This window comes from Penicillium daleae, assembly GCF_028827525.1.
Source record: "Penicillium daleae strain IBT 16125 chromosome Unknown utg000005l_segment0_segment0, whole genome shotgun sequence".
In the NCBI taxonomy this organism is placed as follows: Eukaryota; Fungi; Ascomycota; class Eurotiomycetes; order Eurotiales; family Aspergillaceae; genus Penicillium; species Penicillium daleae.
This window is the reverse complement of record NW_026623153.1, coordinates 798,905-822,911: the sequence shown is the minus strand read 5'-3', so window position 1 is coordinate 822,911 and position 24,007 is coordinate 798,905. Positions and strand designations below refer to the sequence as shown.

The window sequence follows — 24,007 nt, the reverse complement described above, 5'->3', positions numbered from 1 at the left end:
TCTTATCTATTCATCTTGTATACTACGAGCCTTAGGGCTATCCGTACGTCGGCAGAGACTAAGATACTGCCGTACCTTTTTCAGGGTATCCTGGCTAATTTAGAACCCCTCTCTATATAGGGTTAGTAGTATCTCTGCATCGGAGAGATTATCGCGGACGAGTAACTGAATACGCTCGTATAAGGCCTTATTGTTGATCGCCTTTGAAGGAAGCCGGCGAAGGCCCTATTCGCGCAGGCGTCGGACGAGTGTACTATAAGAGATATTGATTGAATATCGCTAGGCGAGTACCAGGCAGATATCCTCGTTGGTTTTTTGCTGGTGTAAGAGAGCAGTAATCTTATCCTTGTATAGATTTAAATCGACCTGAGGGCGTACTATCTTTACTATGTAAATCAAAAATAGAAAGTGATATGGTATTGATAGTAATGGGGATGCTTGATCATGGGGATGCTTGATCATGGGGATGCTTGATCATGGGGATGCTTGATCATGGGGATGCTTGATCATGGGGATGCTTGATCATGGGGATGCTTGATCATGGGGATGATTTCGATTAAAATACCCACGATACCCACGATTCCACAGATCCTCCTCCGCTCCCGCTCGGCTGAGCCTCGGGAGGTATAGTATGACGACCCTCGAAAAAGCCGCTTTAGTATGCATAACGCTAGGAAATGAGCCTGTAGGAGAGGCTGTCAGCGTGTCTGTGACGAGCCTGCAGTAAGCCATACTGAAGGATGATCGGTGTGACTCGGGGAAGTAATACGTACAGGAAGGAAAGCGGTCATGGTGGACCCGATATTATAAGGTTAGTAAAAAAGAATAAATTACATGTGATCTATAGGATATAGAGTAATACCCGCTTCATCAGAAATATATCTTTCAATAAATATATAATATCTACATGAATTTATTATTAATAGCTATTTTTCTACTAAATATAGCTATATTAGATAGAGATATATACTCGTATTAACTATATAATAGGATATATTAGGTATAACCTACTAGAAACTAGCTCTATAAAAATATCTTATACATTAGTGTTACGACACATGCCTGGGTCACATGGTCATACCGTTTAGCCAAAAAGACCACTATGTCAGCCGTCAAGGCTGACATGCCCAGGACCAACATATATAGTAGCGCACGTATAAATTATTGTCAACATGAGTGGGTGTATAAGTGCATAAGCCCACGAGAGCTATCGAATTTGACAGAATGCGACGGAACGTACACGTGACGACGATCTTCAACGATTGATATCAACAGATTGCATACATGACGAAAGAGCTTCAACACTCTATATTTCTCCTGATTTCTATGAGATTCTATTCTGACGCATTGCCTCGATTTCATGAATTTATAAATACTGCCTGTTTTCCTATAGCTAGTCGAATCAAGTTTAATCATTGTGATGAAGTTGGAGCATTCTTCTATCATAAGTTAACTTCCGATTCTAAGCCGAATCGTACGACCTTTGACCTGACCTATACGATTCTTTGCCGGATCGTATACTGACTTGACCGATCGTGTACATTTGCTTGCTTGTGCACGCCGAAGGATTTATGCCGACCCCGTAAATCCGTCAATTATTATGTCATAACATTATCTTAATGCATTTGACTATTTGCTGCATGTTTGCTGGGTATTCAGCTGACCCGCTGTTGTAGGTCTTTCTTCTGCAGAATATTTTTATGTGTCATTTTATTAGAATGTCCTTATATCTTACACCCTAAGGACTTCCGCGAGTATCCCTCTAGGGATTATAGCTTCTATTATAGGAGGGTCTCCTATCTACTATCTCTAGGTTGCCTCTTCCGTAGCTAGTAGCGACCCTTATACTACCTAGGTAGCTCCTATCTTAGGTTCCGTAGCTAGGCCTCTGTTATTCGAGTTTTCGTTCTACAGGAGGCGGCTCGCTGACCTATAGGTGTTTCGAGACATCGTTCGTTGGTTCTGACTGTTACGGAGTCACCCTGGGTCACATGACAACCAACGTAGGCCAAAAAGACCACTATATCCGCGATCAGCGGATATGACCCAGGACCCAATATATATAGTATCGCACTGTCAGGCTACACCCTGACACTGACGGTCCGATCTGAATGTTTTGAAGCGATTAGAATGTTAGGACTAGCTTAGCGCGGGTCCTAATTAGAGATATACGGATCAGAGTGAAGGTTCCAAGATGGCTCTGTATTGCAAGAGACTAATCGCTGGAAGGCTCAATCTATGTGCGTGGGAGATCTCTAAGTCCTGCAGGGTACGGCGGGCGGTCCTGACTAAGTATGCAGGGCTACTGCGGGGCCAGCCGTAACATAAAGATACACGAATCAGGGGCCTCTCCGCTACGAAAAGCACTATAGAAGGTTAGTAGCCTTTATAAATAGCCTTAAGGTCTAAAACATTAAAATTTTAATTATAAAGACACGAATCGTAGGCCTCTTCCCCACGAAAAGTAGCCTAGTAGGTATAGCTATTCAGAATTACAGGCGTAATAGCTCTGTATCGCTCCCCTTAGAACTATAATATCGGTATTCAGTATTATTAAAGATATTCATAAATATTAGTCAGGAATTTTATGTAGGTTAAATTAGGCTTAGCGTTAAAAGTTATGCATCCATGTGACTATGTGATATGTCTGTGACTCCTAAAGGTTTCCCATAACTAACTAGGTCCTTAGCGTGTGACGTGTGACTAAGGCCTAGGCACATGGGAATCGATGTGACTAATTCTCAGTCACATTAGTCACAAATGTGGAGGTCTAATCATGAGAGGCCCATGGTAGAGCCAGTAGACGAAGGGTTCCCAGGAGCATGTAGTCTAATTGATAGTGTGATCAACCAATAGGCTTCATTGTGATGCAATGAATAGCAGCAAGCGTCCAGGACGGAATATCAAATTGTTGATGCCAGTGCTTTTCTGATTTTGTGGATATGACTAGCGTGTTCACGTTTTATTGAGGTGCTGGTCAGGCCACGTGCTCAGTGAGTGGATCAGACCTGCTCAGTGAGTAGATCAGAGGGGCTCAGAGACGTGCTCAGATCTACTCAGTGAGCAAAAGCGGCGAGGGTCTGAGCACCAAAACGGAAGGGGAAAGCCAAGACGTGGCATAGGAAATCCGATAGGTAGGTAGAAATCGAGCTACTTGCGCACAGGCCAGACCTAAGCATTTCCAGGGCATTTGTATTTAAAAGCTTTGAGGTTAGCTGATTCTCTGCCCGATAAGGGTCCTTGAGCATTCCTCGAGGGATCGGAACTCTTTGTTCCAATGACGTGGGGGTGTTCTTATCGAGAGTACGAGAAGTCGGACGGCCCTCCCGAGATCATCAAGACACGCGATCTGTATGTTCCCCGCAGTATTCACTGACCCATGGACCCTGCAAGGATATGCAAGGATACGCATAGAGCAATCACATCTGCCGAGTCGGCATAACTATCCGACAGGCGGGACTTGTAGCTTCACCTTGTGTGGCTTGTAGTCATTTAAGAGCTTACAAAAGGTACCCGAGACTAGACGGCGTAAACTTCGCAGGATTATTTCACTCTCCTCGTTGCTTGAGAACGAAAGATATGCGACCTGCAACACTTACACGCCTTGCTGCCCTGAATGGCCTGCGAGCCACATCCAGAAATGGCAGTACTCGGCGCTGTCTGACTATGCTGCATCCTCCTAAATTTGAAAATGAGAAAATGGTGAGCTTGCTGCCAAGGAGGATTGTACTACTTGTCATACTAACAGCCAGCCCAGCTGAACTATGCCAAGGGCTCACCCGAAAGAGCCGAGTTGACAAAGACCATCCAGAGGTTGAAGAGTGAATTTCCACTCACGATTCCCATTCAGATCAACGGCGTCGAGGTATGTTCACAGCTTGGCTGAGATTGTTCTCTAGATGCCTGCTCTAATACTTCTGTTCAATATAGATCACAACGAGGCAGTCCCGAGCGCAACTCAACCCTTCAAAGCATAGCGAAATTGTCGCAAATTATGCATCGGCCACCCCAGATCAAGTCAATGCTTCCATCGATGCAGCTCTCAAGGCAAAATCTCAATGGGAAGCTACTCCCTATGAAGATCGTGCGGCTATATTTCTTCGTGCTTCCGAGCTCATCACCGGCAAATACCGCTCGGAGATTGTTGCAGCAACCATGCTAGGCCAGGGCAAGAACATCTGGCAAGCAGAGATTGACGCTCCTGCCGAAACGGCTGATTTCTTCCGCTTCTACGTTCAGGAGGCATGGGCTCTATACTCCCAGCAGCCCAAAGTGCAGCTGGATGGGAATTGGAACAAAATGGAGTATCGTCCCTTAGAAGGATTCACATACGCCATTGCGCCTTTCAATTTTACTGCACTTGGCGCGACACTTGTTGGACCCGCAGCTTTGCTGGGCAATGTGGTTATTTGGAAACCTTCAGACTCGGCACTGCATGCTAGTTGGTTGCTTCACAAGATTTTGCTGGAAGCAGGATTACCTAAGGATGTCATTCAATTCCTGCCTGGTGATGCGGTGGAAGTGACCAACACCGTTCTGAAGAGGCCCGAGTTTGGTGCTCTCACTTTCATTGGATCAACTGCCACGTTCAAGGGACTCCAGAAGAAGATCGGTGATGGTATTGGTCAGGGTATCTACAACTCCTATCCTCGTGTGGTCGGCGAGACAGGAGGAAAGAACTGGGGTGTTGTGCACCCTTCTGCAGACGTCAAGAGTGCTGCTTTGAACACTATCCGCGCGGCATTTGAATACCAAGGCCAAAAGTGCTCTGCAAACTCGCGAGTGTATGTGGCCGAGTCTGTCTGGCCGGAATTCCAGAAGACTCTCGTTAAAGAAACTGCCGCCCTGAAGGTTGGACCCGTTGAGGACTACGCCAATTTTGTCAACCCGGTGATTCACGAACGATCCTTCGACAAGTTGAACAAGTTCATCGAAGATGCAAAGACAGACTCAGAACTGGAACTCTTCGTGGGTGGCAAGGCCTCCAAGGAGGAGGGATTTTATGTGCATCCAACTGTCTACCGCACATCTAACCCTCGTCACGAGATTATGTCTACCGAGCTGTTCGGTCCTATTCTGGGCGTCTATGTTTACCCTGACTCGGAGTGGGAGCAGACCCTCAGGTTGATCGATACCACCTCTCGCTACGGCCTTACCGGTAGTATTTTTGCCAAGGATCCCTATGCCAGTCGTCAGGCACAGACCATCCTTAAGCATGCTGCCGGTATGCTTTACCTGAACACAAAGTGCACCGGTTCCACGGTGGCGCAACAGCCGTTCGGTGGTAGCCGTGATTCGGGTACAAATGATAAGACTGGCACCATGGCTCATCTCCAGCGGTTTGTCAGCACTCGCACGATCAAGGAGGAGTTTGTGCCATTAGAGAAGGTTCAGTATCCTTCAAATGAGGTCTAGTAAAGGCCGTCAGGTTGATAAAATTGAAGACAGCCAATATAGATAGTATCTTAGCCAAATGGAATGAACTGCCTGAATGATTCCGGTGTTCTTATTGACCAATGAGCAATATGCGTAATCTTCCGGTTAATTTGACCAGATTCAAATTGATATATTCAAACCCTCTGCAACAGGAGCCCGTAGATCAGTTACAAAACGACTTTCAAATATGAGGGATTATCTCTTACTGAAAATAATGGACGTGGACAGACATTGAATCTCCAAAATTTAAAGAAAAACACCCGAGAGAACAGCGGCATATACCTAGTATCGGAACATGGAACTGTGGAACTTAGTGAGCAACCGTCTGGATGAAACGCTGCCAGCGCTTCTAATCTACACAAGCCGGCCCGGTCTTGGAGAAAGCGGGGAAGTGACCGGGATAATGCCATCATCAGCCTGTTGGCAAGAAGGACCATCCTTGGATAGTCGGTCTAATGGGCGAGCGGTTGCCCCGATACCCCTCCCACCATCGGAAGGCCACACCGACCATGGTCCGCTGACCCGTGGGGGACAGTTCGGTGAGCGATAGCGAGGTAATGGACGTAAGATGAGATATATAGCACCGCAAGTCAAAATACCGTGGGAGCTATAGATTCAGCAACGTGGACAAGGCCGGGCAAGACGAGAGGAAGACTTGGCTGGGTCGTGTCGCGAAATGGAATATACCAAAATGCTCTCGCGATCTACGTCGATTTATCATGTTACTTTAAGACCCCGCGGTCTAACAATCAAGCAAGCATATTCTCGGCGACATCGCTCGACCAAGCAAGGATTCCACGATGTGGCTGTTGCACTGCCGTCCAAACCACCTCTGGAGGTATCAGCGATGTCACGACTGCCCACAAAGTTATTACTGAGGTCCTTAGTCTTGACGTCTCTCATGTCCTCCAAGCTGTTTCTCAAGCCCGCCTTGGCTATTTTGAACGCCGTCACCAATTCCAAGTCCGCCTTTCTGAACCCTGATCGAAACTTTGTTCTGAACAAGCTCCTCCGTTGGACAGTCTATGATCACTTTTGTGCTGGCACAAATCGGGAGGAGGTATCTAGGACAGTGGCGGAGATCAAGAAAATTGGATACCAAGGTGTCATTCTGGGCTACTCTAGAGAGATTGTACTGGGTCCAAACGAGAAGCTGGCCCACGATGACACCGGGTCAACGACTTACAGTGATAAATGCTACGAAATGGTCGAAGAATGGAAGAAGGGGACTCTGGAGACTTTGCGAATGGTTGGTCCCGGTGACTTTCTCGCCGTAAAGTATATTATATCCCATTTGGCTTTCTCTGTGTACCCGCTCATGAACAATCGCTTCTCAGACTCACAGGTGCCGGACCCATTGCGGTCGACTCGATGGCAGAACGGAAACCTATACCCGAGTCAGTCGCAAATGCGGTGGATGAAATTTGCCTCGCAGCGAAAGATCAGGGGTCAAGACTATGGTTGGATGCTGAGCAGCAGGTTCTTCAGCATGGATTGGATGACTGGGCGATTGAGATCATGCGCAAACATAATCGTTCAGAGAGCCCTTTGGTATACAACACCATCCAAGGATATCTGAAAGGATCCAAGGCAAATCTTGATCGTCATATCACATTGGCAGCGCAGGAAGGATGGTCCCTTGGAATCAAGCTGGTTCGAGGAGCATACATTGAACACGAGACGCGTTCTCTGATCCACGATACCAAGGAGGATACTGATCGCTCATATGATCTGATTGCGGATACAATGCTGTGTCGAACCATGCCCGATAACGCCAAGGACCTCAGGTTTCCCAATGCTGCTCTCTTTCTGGCAACACACAACGCTGCAAGTGCTGCCAAGGCGATCGCGACTCATCAGGCTCTACTATTGTCTCATCAGCCTACAGTTTTACTCGAATGTGGGCAGATCCAAGGAATGGCGGATGAGCTCAGCTGTGAGCTAGTGCAGAACTACGAACAGGCGATGAAAGATTCCAATGCTGCAAATGTGTCGGTTCCTAAGGCATTCAAGTGTATGGCCTGGGGCTCGGTCGCTGAGTGCATGCAATATCTACACCGGCGGGCTATTGAAAATAAAGGTGCTGTTGAGCGAACCCAGCACATGGTCACTGCATTGCGACAAGAGCTACGGCGGAGGATTTTTGGTTGATATATGAGATGAGGGGTACACTCGAGACAAAGGTATAGAGAAGACACATGAATTTGAACCGACTTTGAAGCGTGATGATTGTTTGTAAGAAGAATTCTTTATTTCTACTAGAAAGTACAGTATGCAGAGATCGATACACTTGCTATTTTGCATAATTGAGAAGTATGGAGAGCCAGCTGGCCAACCAAATGCAACACTGACCAGGGGCCCTTATCAGACTTGTGGGGCTGCGGTTTGTTTCTGATAAGCTAAGAAAGTGGGGCGATAAGCGGATAAGAAAAGTCGGAAGACCCTCCCGACTTTCCTCTTGCCTCAACCCCGCAACACCTTGCAGCACTCAATTTACTTGATATCGGAGACATACGCCGGCTGTCATTGTTCTTTTGGAATCATACCTCTTCGGTTCTTGCCCCACATGCCTGCAACCCCGAGCAAGGTGAAGGCCAAGAAGTGCCAAAAGGCGTAAGTTGCACACAATGGGTGCTGTCAACGCCGTTCTACCTAAATAACAAAATGTAGATGTATACGATGTCGGGGTATGAAAGTCAAGTGCTCAGGATCCTATCCCTGCATACGATGTACTCGCAAGAAGCAACACTGCCAATTCCCTGCCGAGGATGTGCGGGTCTCTGTATCGGAGCGGTATGTCTTGATCGCTAACTGGAGCCAGAACATCTAACTGAATTGCCCAGATACCTCCGCCATTTGGAAGAGCAATTATCGGAAAGGAATAGTAACTTGCGTCATCAGGATAACTCTGGTCATAATAACCTCGTTGGCTCGCCCTATGTTGGGGAGAGTGAGATCGATCTATCTACCCCTCATGATTCCCAATTTCTCTTAGAGGATCAGCCAACAGTGCGGTGGAGGGAATCCATACATGGTATTATATGTCAAACTTAGCCCTATCACGCATCTGATGAATATTGAGGCTGACTTAAATTTAGTTCAAACCCTGGACACTTCTCTGCACACTCCTACTACAGCTCATCTACAGCGAGCGCAGGCTGGGGGAGACCCTGATCTAGAGCAAGATGGACATCGTTCAAGGTTTTCACGAAATCCTCTCGTTGATAAAGACCCATCATTTGCACGGACTCCAGATGGTAGATTTTGTGAGTTGCCAAGCAACAGTTGGTGATTTCCCTGCTAATGAACGACGTAAAGGGTACATGGGTCCTACTTCGTCTTGGTCCTTCTGTCGCCGCGTTTTACGTCTCATCGGAAGGCATGTACCGGAATCTAACTGCCCACCAGACCCATGGCATCTGGACGGAATGGCATTCAAGCTTCAATGGAGACCATTGCCTCCAGATGAAATACCTGATGTGACTAACCTTCCACCACTCGACTATGCCCTGTTTCTTTTCAACACAGTAAAGTTCTATTTTGGATTCCTCTCGTTCATGATCGATGAAGAAGCCTACCTGCAAGATCTGCATGAATTCTATAAGGACCCGTCTGCGAAAGCTGCTTCTGCGAGGTATTGGTACGTCCAATATCTCTTGGTTCTCGCATTTGGAAAAGCGTTCCTTACGAACAAGAATCCCTCTGGAACCCCCCCAGGCCATCAATATGCCTCGAGGGCAATGTCACTATTACCGGATCTGTCTGGAATGCACGAGGATCCTTTGACATGTATTCAAGCACTCAGCTTAGGGGCGGTGTATTTGCAATCCATCGACATGAGACGAGCGGCCTTCCAACATGTGAGTGATCAAATTTAGGACTACTGTCAGAAATATCTCATCCTGACAACCTGGAATAGATTGGCCAGGCGTTACGGGGCTGCATAATTGAAGGCATTCATCGGCACGTTCCTGAGGAGTTAGGCGGGCCAGAGCTCTCAAGCCGTTGTAGGACGATATTTTGGGTGGTCTATATGCTGGATCGTGAATTTTCAGCTCTTATTGGGGCTCCTAGCTCCATCCGAGACGAGGACATCACAGTCCGCCTACCTGCAGATGTCGAGAACTCGGTGGAACATATCAACCTGACATTACATGTGCGGCTATCCAGGTTGATGGCTCAAATTCTGACAAGTACGCAACTTTCACTCCTTCAAACTCTATCTTACTAACCTATTTCAAAGCGGTCTACGGAGTTGGGGATGAATTCAACGGAACACTCATCCGGAACACTCAATCGATTCTCCACAGCATGGCAGAGCTGTCGCATGATCTCACGGCCTTTCTTAATACTCACTTCCATGGGCTTATTAGCCGAGCTTCAAAGATGGCAATACGACTTATGCTCGCCCATCATCATGTAAGAGAGTTGCGATTGAATTCCATTGAATCACACACTAATCAATACAGTGTATCGTCCTTACCACAAGGCCTCTGGTTATGTGTGCTCTCAATATGCATATAGAACGCACCGAGAGACAGGCATCTCAAAGTATTGGCCTTTCGCCGCCTGTCGCTTCTCTCCTGCAATGCTGTGCAGACTCGGCCCAGACAATACTCCAAACGCTTCAAACCCTCGCTGATGACGACTTGTTGGGTATGTGTGATTAACGCTTGGCTGAGATATGATTCACTAACATCCAATCTGCAGATGCATTCCTACCTTTTCAAATCGAAGATGCATCCTCATCCGCATTTGTTCTATATCTGATTCGAGCAATCGCACCCTCGCTAATCCAACGTGATACTTGGTGCGACCATTTGAATTGTGTTTTAGAGAAACTCATCGCAAAGGGAAATCCGGCTGCACCACTACGAAGGCAAGAGCTAAGGCAGCTCGAGCAGATTCTTGCACCTTTAACCCCTAGGTCTACTTCGAGTCCCCTTCCTCCCGTGAATCTCCATCGGGATACACAAGAAAGTGAAGACACGTATGGATTGGATTCAGTCGATGTAGGTGATGGTTTCGAATGGGATCTGCTGGGGCTCAATTCCTCGGTCAGCTTGCCACCAAGGGAGCTATTGGATCTTGCGGATCAATTAGACGTTGAGAGTATTATGCATTCGGTGGGATCTTATGTTGGTTGAGTGGCGTTCTATCTGATATCATAGTTGAGAAGCATGAGTAAATGACCCCTGGCATCATTTCATATTCAGTCCGACCATTGGCATTCTCACCATTACGTAGACTAGGTCCGGATACTAGTAGATACCCAGAAAATTTCTAATGTTCAGCCTTTTGCGCAGGGGAGATGCATTTTCAATCTCAGATTACTGCATGCTGGAAACTCTTATATTATCAATACAACCAACCACCCACACTATTACTAGGAGAATCGGGCCTTCCTTTTTCCCTTTTTTCTTTCTTCCTTTCTTTCTACCTCAAAAATAAGAATGTTATTCAGTGCTATATTACAAACTCAAACACCTATATCTCTATCCCAAAAGCATACGCTCAGGCTGCTCAAGATGATCTTTGACTATGTTTAAGAATCTGACAGCCTCCCGTCCGTCAATAATTCGGTGGTCATATGTCAATGCGATATACATCATCTAAAACATCATAATTAGTACGTATCTCAACACAGGACTATAATCGTTTGCACTTGATATGTGCTACTTACCGGCCGAATCTCAACCTGTCCGTTAACAGCCACTGGACGGTCCAAAATACCATATGTCCCTAACACTGCGGTTTGCGGCGTGTTGATGATTGGAGTACCGAACAGAGACCCCCAAATGCCGCTGTTACTAATAGTAAAGCTACCGCCAATCAAGTCGTCCATCGTCAATTTCCCATCCCGGGCCTTTGCAAGCGAGTTAGCTCGTGCCTCATAGATTGTGTGGATTGGAGTTTTTACCTTTGCTACAAGTTCAGAGATACCTTTCTCGATCTCAACGATACTCATTGATTCGATGTTTCTGAGCACGGGGGTAACAAGACCTTTGGGAATGGAAGCAGCGACACTCAGATCCACATAATCCCGGTAGACAATGGTATCGCCGTTCTCAACGGATCCATTAACTGCGGGTATTTCCTTGAGTGCAAGAACAGAAGCCTTGGCCATTGCTCCCATGAAGCTTGGCTTGACACCGTGTTTTTCCATCACAGTGTCCTTGTTGTTCTTTCGGAATTCAATGATCTTGGACATATCGACTTCGTTGAAGGTTGTTAGGAATGCGGCAGTGTTTTGCGATTCTTTGAGGTGCTGTGTCGTCTTTTGGCGAATGCGCGTCATTTTTACCTAGGCGATCGGACTCATTAACTTCGCTTGCTTTGATCATTTAAGACTGAGCATTGAATATGGTCTTAAACGTACTCTATTCTCTCCGCGTTTGCCCTTAGGAGTTTGGCTTTGCTGTAGCAAGCTGTGATTTGATTTCGCATTGAGTTTCAAGTGGGATTCCGGTGTCATCAGAGTGAGCGACTCTGTAATAGCTGGAGCTGCAGAAGGTCGGGAATCATCAAGGGAATGCGGTGCTGAATAATTTGAAGCCAATTCGGAGCTATTTTGTCCAGTGCCGTTTGCTTCAGTCTCGGAAGGACTCTCTTCTGGTCGAAGTTCTGCAATGGCTTGATCGACGGTGACTGTATCCCCTTCTGCCTCAAGTAACTGCTGAATGATACCGGAATGAGGAGTGTTCACCGAAACATCAATTTTGTCTGTTTCAATAGTCGCAAGTTCCTCATCTCGTTCAATAAATTCTCCCACCTCTTTGCTGAAACGTGTAAGAGTTCCCTCGGTGATCGACTCTGCCATCGTGGGCACGCGAACGATGGCATCGGCTCCATAGCGGGGACATGAGAGCGTGAACGAACGAGTGGAAAAGAAGAAAGGACACTCAGCCCACTGGGAATTAGTAGATAAACGTAGATTTTTCGAGGATTTCCAAAGTCTGGTGTGGAAAAGCCGCGTCCCACGCCAGAAACGCGAGGTGCGCCCAGGTCGTAGAACTGGGTTTGAAAACCCGCGAGGCAGCATTTCCAAGGATGATTATGAATACTCGAAGTAGATCTGAAGTAAGTCCAAGCATTGGTATTCCAATGAGCGACTGGCCATTATATTCTTTTATTTTAATAGCGCCCGCAGACCCTTCGGCTCCAAAGACTTTACTGTTCGGCATGTTGTCAGGTCGCCGACCACGTGAAGACAACGCATAAAGCCGAATGAACCTTCCGAACCGAATCATTAACTTTTCTGGTTGATTTTTGTTCTCGCTTTTTTGGCGTTACTTTAGCTTGGAAATTGTGTTGCCATTCATTGGCTGTTACTGAAGAGTGCGCTGTGCAACCCAAATGAATTGGCCATTTTTGTATACCTCGCGATGGATAGATGCCTCGTTCCGAGATGGAAGAACGAGTGAATAGAGATGGGGATTTTCTTTTCTTCTTGCGATGAACACTGGCTGGTTTATATGGTGTTATGGCTACAAATTTCAGTTGAACTCCAGCTCCTGTCGGTAACCTGGAACGTTCCCGCTCACTCATAGGGAGTATGTAGATGACCAGTGGAAAGTTAGCAAGTCTGGAGCTGATGCTTGGAGGCCGGCCTGAATATGTTGGTGCTCAGTATTATCATTTTCAAAAGCATATTCACCAAATGCGCATCCACTGGGTTTGAGAGGAATTTGATAGCTTCCTACCACTAAGTCTTTACTTTTGCAGCTCAGTGTAGCTAGCCCTTCACCGTTCGAGTGCTCAGAAAAATGTCGGTTGAGAGTCCCGACGTCGAGATCCGCATCCGACCTTTTCAATTCTTTATTTCAGCTTTTGAGCCTCTTGATTTCCAAGCAAATAGGACAGGGGAAATTATCTGGATATTTATCCTGCAATATGAAGTCTGACATAGGAATCAGAATGCTTCGAATAAACCCTTTCGCACGCCTTCTCTCCCAGCCGTAAGTCCCCAACTTCCGCCGTGCAAAAATCCAGTCAGCTGATATCAGCTTAGGTCCTGCAACCTCTGTCGCAGTCGGTATCGACTTGAGAATCGAGTAATACAAAATATCCGGACGAGCTCCTCTGCGGCGGCAGTTGCAGAAAATGATGACGTCGTGGCGGCCCAGAACAACTACAAAATCATTCAAGAGGCTGGAAACTTCGAAGAAACTGAAGCAACACGGCCGGACTTTGATCACTCCAAGCCAATCGAAATCACAAAGTCACCTTTTCCTCAATGGAACTACGGCGATGGAGTTCCCGATAACGGGAAGAGCTTGGGTCAACAGCACCATGAGATTGACCCTTACGCGCCCGATCGGCCAATGATCAGCAACTATCGCCTGGTCGTCTCTGGCATCGCACCACGGCCAATTGGTTTTATCAGTACTGTCAGTTCTGACGGACAGAAAAACCTCTCGCCATTCAGCTACTTCCAAGTCCTGGATCATGACCCGCCAATGTTCATTGTTGGCTTTTCCTCGCGTCCGGGTCGTGTCAAGGACACCTACCGCAATATCAAGGAAACCGGCGAGTGTGTCATCAACACTGTTTCGGAGAACATGATCGAGGCTGTCAATGCCACTTCAATTGATGCGCCATATGGCGTGTCTGAGTGGGATGTATCAGGTCTTCATGAAGCACCCTCAACTACCGTCAGACCTTCCCGAGTGGCAGAGTCTGTGTTGAGCATCGAAGGCAAGGTGGTCGACATCAAGGAGTTTACCGATCACCAACAACCAGGCATGAGTATTGCGGCCAATGTGCTGATCAAGGCCACACGGTTTTGGGTGAAAGAAGGCACTGTAAATGCCGATTACAGTCATATTGACATTGAAAAACTGCGACCTATTGGGCAGCTGGGCGGTATCTCCTACGGTCGGATTGCATCGACGTTCGAGAGACCGCGTAAGAAGTGGGATCAAGAGGTTCCTAAGAGCGAATTTCTGGCCAAGCTAGATGCTGCCAAGTCCAATGTGAAATAGAAATGTGATATTCGTGTAGAATAGCAATAAAAATTCTAAAATGATTTCCTGCGATCTTTCCGCTATGAGGCTTCGTATGGCGACACATTTCTCTCTAGCGGCTTTCATTCCTGTAATGTTTTCGATAACCTTGGCTTCTCTGTCTAGCATACTCCAATGCCGAGTGGATAATTCAAGTTTAATAGCTGGCAATTACCGAACTTCATTGTATAGGACACTGATCGGTTAGCGTCAAATACTCCCAAGCAAAGTGTCTTATCATCATCGGAAGCTGGCTCCGACACCGGGCAACTCACTCTCGAAACTACTATAAATTATTTCTGCTACATGTAACCCTGGAGATCTCTATATCCAAGATCTCTTATTATAGTCACTGTTGAAAAAAATGATGTCTATTACCCCTATCGTCAGAACCATGAAACGGTTTTTACAACCCATTCGGTCTATAGGAACAGGATCAATTTCAATGGCAACGGGCAAGAAGAAAGAGTTTCTCTGCATCCTACCTGATCGACCCAATATTCTGAATCTCAGGAAACAAGTTAAATAGTAAGATTGACCATTGATGACGCAGCCCTACTCCTTACACATTGTACTAATGCAACATACCAGTGGGCACTATGAAGGAATCCAACCCTTGATCGCCCAGGGAAAGCTCGTGGACGGGGGTACGTTCAATTTAATGTGACCGCTTAAAAATAGCTGGTCGAACTAAAAATTTCTACTTGTACAGGTGCAATTTTCGAACAGCATCCAGAAGAAGGCAAAGACGCACAGTTTGTGGGAAGTGTGGTAGTATACAAGGCTGAAAATGTCGAAGAGGTCAGGGAGATCATCAATAAGGATATCTATGCCACGAGCGGTGTTTGGGACCTTGAGAAAGTCCAGATTATCCCCGTGAGTCATTACCTCAGAGGACTGCGTGAAAAACTCGTTTCTTTTTAAGCTGACAATGTCCCAGTATGTGCCCGCTGTTCGGCAACCTCTGCCGAATTGACGAGCTGGAGTAGAACCAATTCTCCGACTACTTTAACGTTCAACAGCGTTTATTAACATGATAGATCCAAGTCTTCTGGAAACATTACATTAGTTTCTACAGCTGCTTGAAAGTTGATTCGTAAGACATTTTATATCATAGCATCTCATCTTAAATCCGCAGTGAAACACTATATAGAAGTAGTCATGAAGCTTACTCGCCGGAAGGGGGCTCACTGCTCCAGTCAGCCGAGACAGCTACAGGCTGAATATGGAAATGACCCATGTCAAACAAAATCTGCTGCCACTCGGGTCGACCAGTGGCTTGTACCCCGTAGTAATTCGTTTCATCTGGAAACCATGTTTCTTTGCGAGTCGAAGCCTTGTTGCCTCCTTCCAGAGCGGCCCGACTGGCACGGGTTTTCCGCATTCGTTTGTCTCCGGATCCGCCTTGTCCTTGAGACCAGGCTGCAAAAAGGTTATCTCTATATTGTTTGAGGCGACCGTCGAATGTCATGATAGCGCGAACGTAAGGAGCAATGTCCTCGGTGATGGGTGCAAGACCATTTTCGAAAGACAGGGCTGGTCGACCAGTTGCTATGGTGGAGTAATTTGCTCGCATGAGAGGCTCAAAGGCTTTCCGGAAGCCATTGGATGTCGAAGACGAGATGCTTTGACGGGCGGCAGCCTGGGCCCAGCCATTGAAAATTCTACCTGCACCAGCAGATTCAATATCCTCGACCTTGGGACGGAAAGTCCGAGAGATCAATGAATCAAAAGTGGTGCAGATCGACTCGCTGAGGGAGGAGTATTCAGGCAGCAGGTCAGCCTGCAAAAGTGGGTGAGCATCAACGTAGTTGGACCGATAAGATTCGGAAATTGGCGGCGAAGAGGTATCAAGGACGTCCTGGTTATGTGTTAAGCGGGTAATCAATGAAAAAATCGAAGGGTTAAAACCTACCTTGAACATATCCCTTGGACAATCGGAGCAAAGAATGTCGAGAGCGCTCCTCATCTCCATGTAGTCCGTTTCGCGACTCAACAACTCCAGTTGTTCGAGCTTTGTCATGGAACGTTGTTGTTGAGAAGGCAGATGCTGCATTTTACTCACGCCAGATGCATCTTCAGCATCCTGAATGCTCAGTCTCCACCAGTTGAATGTGTTTTCCAAGGCCTCGATGTCTTTTGTCAGGGAGTTTTCACTTAGGAAGGCGTCACGACTGAACCATCCCATGTACGATTCATAGGTGTTCAAACTCAGAACCCTTACTCGTTCTCCATTTGGATCCATATTAGCCCCAGGCGGCCAAATCGGAAGAATCCAATCCAGGCCTCCCTTTTCACTCCCAACGGCCATCTGACACCAGAAATTCAGATCCATCAGTGACCTTCGAATGTCCATGCCAGATGCGTTAAAAAGCTTGTTGACAGCGTCTCTCTTCAACGCGTGTCCTTCGTGGGCAGCGACCAAAAGCAAATAATCAAGTGCAAGATCGAGAGGAGGCCGTTGGTATCGCAAGATGGCATGTAGAGACATAGCTTGGATTGGAATTGTACTTTCATCATTGCAAGTAATGATTATAGGTCGTTTAGATTGACTGATGAGGGTCAGGACTCCAGTCCAGAATTGGCGATCTTCCTCAAAAAGCAGATCAGCTTCTTCAAGCAAAATCAAGGACTGCTTCTGCTCGCGTCCGCGCTTGCATTCAGACCCAGGAGTAGGGCTCGGCTTTGCTTTGGTACCGTTGACGGATTTGATATTTTTATTTTGTGATGGCTGGCCTTTGAAAAAGCTCATCAATTTGTTTTGCCTGGTGTCAACATCTGCGACATGCTCCTTCAGCTTTGACCCGGGGTCATCATTGTCATTCAGAAGGTGAACGAGATGATTTTGTGTCATGTCGCCGACTCTCTCGAGCATGTCTCTGGCACTTCTGCGACTACCAGGGTTGATTTCGAAGACCTCAAAATCAAGCTCCTTGGCTATCGCATATACTGACGCTGTTTTGCCACAGCCTGGAGGGCCACTTATGAGGATAGCATTGGTCAGCCGGCCTTTGTCGCCTCCATTCTGGCCCTGGATGGTTAGATCTCCTGATCGAATGAGGGTCTTTGGCGCCGAAACTGTGACATCGCCTGCCAGTTCATCATCCGAGCCCGAAAGCGCATCCATCTCGGATGCTTCCTCTCCACTTGAGACAATGAACCCGTCAAGCTCATCATCGGCTTTGCGCTTTTTCCGTTTCTTGTCATGCTTGACCTTCAATTTGGTGGTCTCTCTAGGTTGTTTGCCACTATCGACCGCACTGACTTTTAGATGGCGAAGCCAGTCGCGAAGCACTCGAGCCTCCCGGCCAACTTGAAGGACATCTTCTGCTTTTGCCGGGCTGTACTTGTGACACCAGAGGCGTGATTCATACTTTCCACAATCGAAAGCGGAAACGGACGAGAGCAGAGAAGAGTGGAGTCTTTTGATCACAGGTAAGGTCGAAGCGTAAGACGCTTGTTGGCCAGGCAGTGACCAAGACATTTGGCTATTGAGGGCAGCCTGCAGGACGCGTCCACTGGCAAGATGTCGCCCCGGGAGCCGTAGAGCTGGTTTGCTGTTGCTAGAACTTTGCAACTCAAACGTAGCAGCTTCACGGGCCCATGCAGTGCTGGTAAGAAGAGCATTCTCTTCGTCTGTGACCGCGATGGTTGGAAATTTAGACTTCTTACGATCATTCTCGAGGTTCCCCACGGACGTCCGAGCCAATGGAGATGAGGCAAGATCTGTGACATGAACGAGGTCCCGAGGTGGCCATAGTGAATGAATTGTCTCGGGAAACTTGTTTGTTCGACGCACGAATCCCGATGACACCGGCCATGTCGACTTTGAATCCCCCTTTACTTCGGCAGTTCTCTGCTGTCTCACATCTGAGATAGCCTTGATATCTGGGCTTTCTGTAGTAGATTGATCGTCACCGCTGACAGCAGCCGGTGACTTTGGAGGTGGTTTCTTCACAAAGAATGGATGAGTCGGTTTGTTGTCGACGATTCTAGGTTGTACAGGTCGTCGCAGGGAAGCAGCAGGAGCCGGAGAAGGAGCATTGTGCTTTGCACAACCACTGAGTATGTCGTCTATCATTTTCCCAATGTCAGCTCTTTTTGCAAGTGTGTATTTGAGGACCACCATCTTGCTTTCCACCTTGCGAGTTCGACCTCGTTTGCCACCTCCTCGCTTCGGCGCAGTAGGATCAGGAGGGCTGAGTGGAGGAGAACTGAGCAAGCGACCATTGGTGTTCAACTTGACAATTTTGCGCGGTTTCGTTGGGGCATCCTGCGAGGGTGTAACATCTTTTGACGCGGGTGCTTTCCCAAGACTGGTAGTGCCAGACTGGGCTTCGGCTGAGGCAGGGGGCGATGGTATGGACGGCATACTAGACTCTGCGTCCATAACTGGCACTTTAGGAGCAATAGAAGTGGGGGCTTCTACCCCCAGCCAGCTAGATAAGCCCGCTTGGAGAGGTTGGTCATGTTCAGATTGCTTGCTCCGCTCTGTCTTCCGCCTCTTGCGTCGGCTAGCATTCGGGTCTTCATCTGGGTTCGATGTACTTGGAGCTGGAGTCGTCGATGATCCTAAGGGGTATGGAAATGGCATCTGGACCGTCTGACTGGGACCGGGGGTTGTGGTTGCAGGTGAATGGACGTCTGAGGGCAGTTTGCTGGATCCGGCCGGAGCAATAGTAGCATTTTCGAGGGACGGCGTACTTTGGGACGGAACTGCGAGATCTAAGACCAAAAGTGAGTTTCAAAAAAGGCCAAGTCAACCAGCTAGACGCCCATACCTTTCCGGAAGAAAGGGTGAACTACCGACTGTTCGCCTCGTCCCATGACCGCAGGTGAATTGGATACAATGGTATCCATGTGCGAGAGGGCTGAAGAGTCATCAAGAGGAAAAACGGACCGCCGGTGAAGGATGATAAGTCCAATGTGTCAAGACCACCAGCGGTCAATGTGTAGGCCCTCTCCGCCAGAGATGCAAAGTGCAGCTACTGTAGAACGGGGTCATATTGCAATGACCAAGTGCAACACGTCCGACGCGAAAGGCGCGGTCGCGTCTAATTGGCTTATGTCATCCCGATGATAGCCCGCATCAAAGTATAGATTAGGCACTAATCCATATGGGGACTAGTGTTCCTGTGGGTCCGGCCCGTTGTTATCCCGAAAATTTTTCAGATTTCCCCGTTGGGATGGGTTTGCAGCTTCATTGACACAGGCTCTGAAGGGAGTTTAAACCAAGGCTTTGTCGGGATTGTGATTGTCTTCCAGTTATGGATTTGCAGTCTCCATCAGTCTTGGCGCAATTGCCGCGCCCCCTTCATGCCGCTACTGGCAAGACTCGCATTGGAGACGTGAATAGTCTCGCCGATGCCAAAAAGCGCAAACGTTATGAACTTGCGGTCGCTGTCGATGGCGAAGCCGTCAACATTTACAACGTAGGGTCTTTGTCGGAGACTCCTTACCTTATCTCATGCTTACTCTGCTTTCTATCTAGATCCAAACGCCTAAGCTTGTGACCTCCTACGCTGTCCCGCCTCAGTCCACATTTTCTTGCCGTCCCTGCTCCGTGCGCCGCAAGCTCCCCAAGAAGTCGGCAGTCAAGAGACAAACCTACACGGCTGTCACAAAACCTGAGTATCAGATCAAGTGCTTTGTGGAGGAGATTGGCCATGGTTCGAGTGCACCTACTATCTCGTCCTCCAGCGCCACTATCACAGATTCCAAGAGCCCCACGACATTTGTGGGCATCGTTCCTTTCAGCGCTGAAGACGAAAGCGAAACTGACCCCTTCGACATCCTCGCTGTCCACACCGATGGACGTGTTCGTCGACTGTCCTCGGATTTGAAAACACAACACTGGAGTATTCAACACAGTGAAATTGCGAAAGTCTGCTCCACTCACACCGTTCACTCGTGCTTCCTAATCGATCTCGAAGATGCAAAGAAGGGTTTATTTAAAAGGCGACAAGACTTGGCTGCTCTTGCATTTGGAGACTCTCCGTCGGCGGGAGTTGACGAACCCTCCATTTTGCTCATTGTTTCTCACCCTAAGGACGCCGATACAATTGCATTGCAGGATGTCAATGTTCAAATCTTTTCCGTCCCTGCCAACTCCAAGTCTGGGTCCCTTGGTCTCGAAGAAAGCCAGCGGCTTAGACATCTCCAGACTGTTCAGGTCCCCACCCCAGCTGGGCTCGACAGGGTGAACAACAACAGTCTCTTGCAGTGGAACTTCCATTCTGGAACAGCGGGCCTGCAGCTCTCCTTTGAGAATGGATTTGTGAATATCGATCTGTCCCAGTACTCCCCCAGCGTGAGCTCGCAATTTGTTCTGAATGAGCAATTTACTTCGATCATGCGAATTTCGCCCCAATGCGTTATTGGAGCAAGTGAATCACTCATCGCAGTCTATGACACCCAGTACCAGTCCGTGCAGAGGAGCATCGCCGCGAGAGATGTGATTTCGGGTTCTAGCTCGAACGCGGATGGCCCGACCATCTTTATTAGCTATTTTGCTAAGCTTGGTATCGCCATTGCTATGAAGGCCAATACTCTGATTGCATTTGATCTCACGTCTCTGCATGGCCAGTCCGGCCCATCTCTCAAGCGCTCACGAGATGGGCTTCTTATCGATGCCATTGGTCGGGGTATCGGATCGTCCGCTTCGCAGTGGGACATGTCCAAAAAGCATCGGACTGACAACATGGCGGCACTGCACCTCAAGACTTCCGAGCAGGCCGAGAAGTGGAGTCAATTCACCACGGCAATTCATGAAGCAACCAAATTACTGAAGCCGGATCTCTTCGATAAAGCGGTTCTCGGTTATTTTGGCACGTCAGAGGCACCAAAGGAACTTCCCCAGGAGCACGTCAGTCCTGAATCAACCCTTTTCTTGCTATCGAAAATCTTTGCGGTCCAAGATTCTGCCATCACCGATAAGGCCTCTGCATCCTCTTCCTCTCAGTTGCGTGTGGTTCTTTGGCCTGCCACCACCTGTGATTGGCTCATTCGAATTGGCCACTTGTCTCTAGACAACGTTGAGATTGCACTTCGGCGAGCCTGCGAGCCACGTATACTTCAATCGCTCCCGACTGGGTCCTTTATTCAGGCTCTCATTGACTCTGACTCGTCACTGAAGCAAATCAACCATGTCCTTGGTGGCCCAGCGCTCATTTCCTCTGATGAGCTCGCTTATGCGCTCAAATTCTTCCTGAATCAGGCTCGTCTGCATTCCGGCGTTTTGGAGGAGACGGCTCGCGCTATCACAAACGGCGAAATTGCTACCCCTACCCAGGAGCTTACCCGCCAACTCGGAAATGATGTCGCCAGCCTGAAGGACATTTTCACAGGCCTCAATAGATCCCTTCAAAAGATTCATTCACAGCCGTTGCCCTCTGTTGTGAAGTCACTTCGCTCCATTCTGTCTCGGACGGAGCTTATCTCTATGGTACACCATCTTCGTCTCTCTCTTGCTACTGGTGGATATACCTCCCGCTTCACCGAAAACCCACCTACTCCTATCACTCTCGACCAGATCACGCCTTCTCTCTCTCTCAATACCATTGTTGACTTGATCACCGCTTCCGTGGATGCTGTTGGGCCTTCTGGTTGGATCTCCGCCCTTCCCGACGTCAATGACCTCGATGATGGCTCCGACTCTGCTATGGCTTCAGCAAGCCGTGAAATGGAGCTTATCGCCGACATGAAGTCCGAGGTGTCTGCTGCACTTGCCGGCGTTGAGGAGGCCACTTATCTCAAGGGCATCCTCCGTGAGTATCTCCGCTTTGCGGATCAGGTCGCCGATGCATCGGCCGCTTCCACGGACGCAGTTGCCAAGGTCGATGATTCCGCCGCTCGTGCGCCATCTCACTTGATTCGCTATGAGAAGCTCAACGGCGCTGATCTCATGGTGTTTGCTCGCCCCGAGGAGGGTGAAGAGGGCTTTGATGGGGACGCAAGCGGCAAGATCTTGCCGTTGTCCCTGAAGCCGCCTTCGGCAGACGTTTCGCGTACGAAGATCATGAATGCTACTGGCGAGGTCAAAGCTCGTACGAGCCGTGAGGTTGGATATCTCCGCCGCAAGGCGGCTGGCAAATACTCTTTCGAGAGACTGGTTATTTAAAAGCGATCGTGGATACCTTCTGCATTTCATGTGTCATATTGTAACAAATATTTACGGACGAGTACCATACTAGGAGTTTGACGGTCAATGGATATCTTTTCAATTGTTGCAATCGCATCTCATAGGCGCCCCTCATCCTTAGCAAATGCATTAGTACTCCCTTGTACTCGAACGATAACCAGGCCCGCCAGTAGCACATATCTACCATTCGCAGGTGTCTTCCGAGGCGGCTGTGAAAAAGGATAGATCATTCAGGAAGAAAATGGCACAGACAGCAAATGTTTACAATCAATTTGTCATAATAGAAGCAGGTATCACCTAACAGAGAATCCTAGAGCCTCCTAGGTTTATATCTTCTCCAAGGCGAGCCACCACATTACAGCTGCCGAGACACAGAATCTTGTCACCATCAAGTCAAGGTTCCAGAGCAGATTCAATTGTCTTTAGGCTTTTCAAGTGGTATTCGTTATTGCAAGAACCGACACCTCTCTTTGAGATTATACTCCTTGAACCAACGACAAAAATCCAGACGGTACCGGCAGTTGGAGCATGAAAACTCCATCTTCCCGATCCCTTGATATAGGTTTGGTACCATCCTACGACCCCACCACGAGACCTCGGAGAATAATGCTTCCAATTTCAGATTGGTAGGCAGGTATTCCTGACAAATTTTCTTGGGGGCCCTCTTGGCGTATTTATAACAGTAAATCAGCCATCCATGTACGCCATTCGGCCATTCTCGACACCATGCTGCAAAGTCCCAGCTTTTCACCAATCTAAGATCCTTCGTGTCAGGAGACACCCTCTTTGCCGCATTAGATGCCCAGCGGTGAAGAAGTGCCCAGTGATGAAGAAGTATCATAGCCTTGATTCTTTGCTTAGTCATTTGAAGACCAGGGTAACTTAACTAATGCTTCTTGGCTACGGTCGAGTTTGTGGCGAGGTCCTTGAGGAGCTGCTCTCCGTATAGTGAGGTCCAACTGTCGCTATCCTCATGCCGGGTCCTAAATCTCTCTCGCCGAAGATAGTCTGCCGTTCGTCCCCCGATAATGTCTAGCGCCCGGTCGAGAAACCTCCGTGTATCCATGAGCCACAAGTCAATTTCAGACCATATTGGATGTCCAAGGTTCTCGGCCGCCTTGTAGGCTGGCACACCTTTGACACTGTGAAACCAGGCGGGCGCGAGCCCTTCGAATACGTTCATGTTGAGTTCTAGAGGGATATCGCAAGACCAGGTTTTCAACCGCCCGAACGGAAGGAGCACAATTTGGGTATCAGGGCGACATCCCAGCAGTTCACGCTCCGTTCGATAGCGCTCTCCCTAAGACGCCCTTCCAGGAACCAGTTCCCCGTCAGCGTAACAACCACATGTGCTGAGTATTGGAGATCCTTATTTGGCATAGCACTCACACCTGGTTACTAGATTTAGTCTAGTTGCTTCTCCTAG

The 24,007-nt window shown here is 48.1% G+C and overlaps 9 protein-coding genes across 9 annotated transcripts; 6 read left to right on the top strand and 3 right to left on the bottom strand.

The window, feature by feature from the left end:
- Positions 1–3,579: 3,579 nt before the first annotated feature.
- On the top strand, positions 3,580–5,415 carry N7458_004598 (L-glutamate gamma-semialdehyde dehydrogenase; the record flags this gene model as incomplete). The annotated part of the gene is made up of 3 exons (XM_056907980.1): positions 3,580–3,702; positions 3,749–3,865; positions 3,931–5,415. 3 exons carry the CDS (start codon positions 3,580–3,582, stop codon positions 5,413–5,415), a joined length of 1,725 nt encoding a protein of 574 aa, XP_056766598.1.
- Positions 5,416–6,337: 922 nt separating this feature from the next.
- N7458_004597 (proline dehydrogenase family protein) lies at positions 6,338–7,587 on the top strand (the record flags this gene model as incomplete). The annotated part of the gene is made up of 2 exons (XM_056907979.1): positions 6,338–6,714; positions 6,774–7,587. 2 exons carry the CDS (start codon positions 6,338–6,340, stop codon positions 7,585–7,587), a joined length of 1,191 nt encoding a protein of 396 aa, XP_056766597.1.
- A 415-nt stretch (positions 7,588–8,002) lies between these two features.
- N7458_004596 (Zn(II)2Cys6 transcription factor) lies at positions 8,003–10,583 on the top strand (the record flags this gene model as incomplete). Its single annotated transcript, XM_056907978.1, has 9 exons — positions 8,003–8,049; positions 8,107–8,229; positions 8,280–8,470; positions 8,535–8,702; positions 8,755–9,296; positions 9,356–9,629; positions 9,680–9,855; positions 9,906–10,092; positions 10,147–10,583. 9 exons carry the CDS (start codon positions 8,003–8,005, stop codon positions 10,581–10,583), a joined length of 2,145 nt encoding a protein of 714 aa, XP_056766596.1.
- A 348-nt stretch (positions 10,584–10,931) lies between these two features.
- N7458_004595 (uncharacterized protein) lies at positions 10,932–12,478 on the bottom strand (the record flags this gene model as incomplete). The annotated part of the gene is made up of 3 exons (XM_056907977.1): positions 10,932–11,048; positions 11,120–11,740; positions 11,816–12,478. The coding sequence occupies 3 exons, from the start codon at positions 12,476–12,478 to the stop codon at positions 10,932–10,934; spliced, it is 1,401 nt and encodes a 466-aa protein (XP_056766595.1).
- An 875-nt stretch (positions 12,479–13,353) lies between these two features.
- Positions 13,354–14,420, top strand: N7458_004594 (flavin reductase family protein; the record flags this gene model as incomplete). The annotated part of the gene is made up of 2 exons (XM_056907976.1): positions 13,354–13,394; positions 13,448–14,420. 2 exons carry the CDS (start codon positions 13,354–13,356, stop codon positions 14,418–14,420), a joined length of 1,014 nt encoding a protein of 337 aa, XP_056766594.1.
- A 466-nt stretch (positions 14,421–14,886) lies between these two features.
- On the top strand, positions 14,887–15,417 carry N7458_004593 (YciI family protein; the record flags this gene model as incomplete). The annotated part of the gene is made up of 4 exons (XM_056907975.1): positions 14,887–14,969; positions 15,033–15,088; positions 15,154–15,317; positions 15,382–15,417. 4 exons carry the CDS (start codon positions 14,887–14,889, stop codon positions 15,415–15,417), a joined length of 339 nt encoding a protein of 112 aa, XP_056766593.1.
- Positions 15,418–15,609: 192 nt separating this feature from the next.
- On the bottom strand, positions 15,610–19,301 carry N7458_004592 (uncharacterized protein; the record flags this gene model as incomplete). The annotated part of the gene is made up of 3 exons (XM_056907974.1): positions 15,610–16,302; positions 16,357–19,166; positions 19,223–19,301. The coding sequence occupies 3 exons, from the start codon at positions 19,299–19,301 to the stop codon at positions 15,610–15,612; spliced, it is 3,582 nt and encodes a 1,193-aa protein (XP_056766592.1).
- Positions 19,302–19,708: 407 nt separating this feature from the next.
- Positions 19,709–22,560, top strand: N7458_004591 (uncharacterized protein; the record flags this gene model as incomplete). Its single annotated transcript, XM_056907973.1, has 2 exons — positions 19,709–19,873; positions 19,933–22,560. 2 exons carry the CDS (start codon positions 19,709–19,711, stop codon positions 22,558–22,560), a joined length of 2,793 nt encoding a protein of 930 aa, XP_056766591.1.
- Positions 22,561–23,467: 907 nt separating this feature from the next.
- Positions 23,468–23,764, bottom strand: N7458_004590 (uncharacterized protein; the record flags this gene model as incomplete). The annotated part of the gene is made up of 1 exon (XM_056907972.1): positions 23,468–23,764. The coding sequence occupies one exon, from the start codon at positions 23,762–23,764 to the stop codon at positions 23,468–23,470; it is 297 nt and encodes a 98-aa protein (XP_056766590.1).
- Between the last annotated feature and the right edge of the window lie 243 nt (positions 23,765–24,007).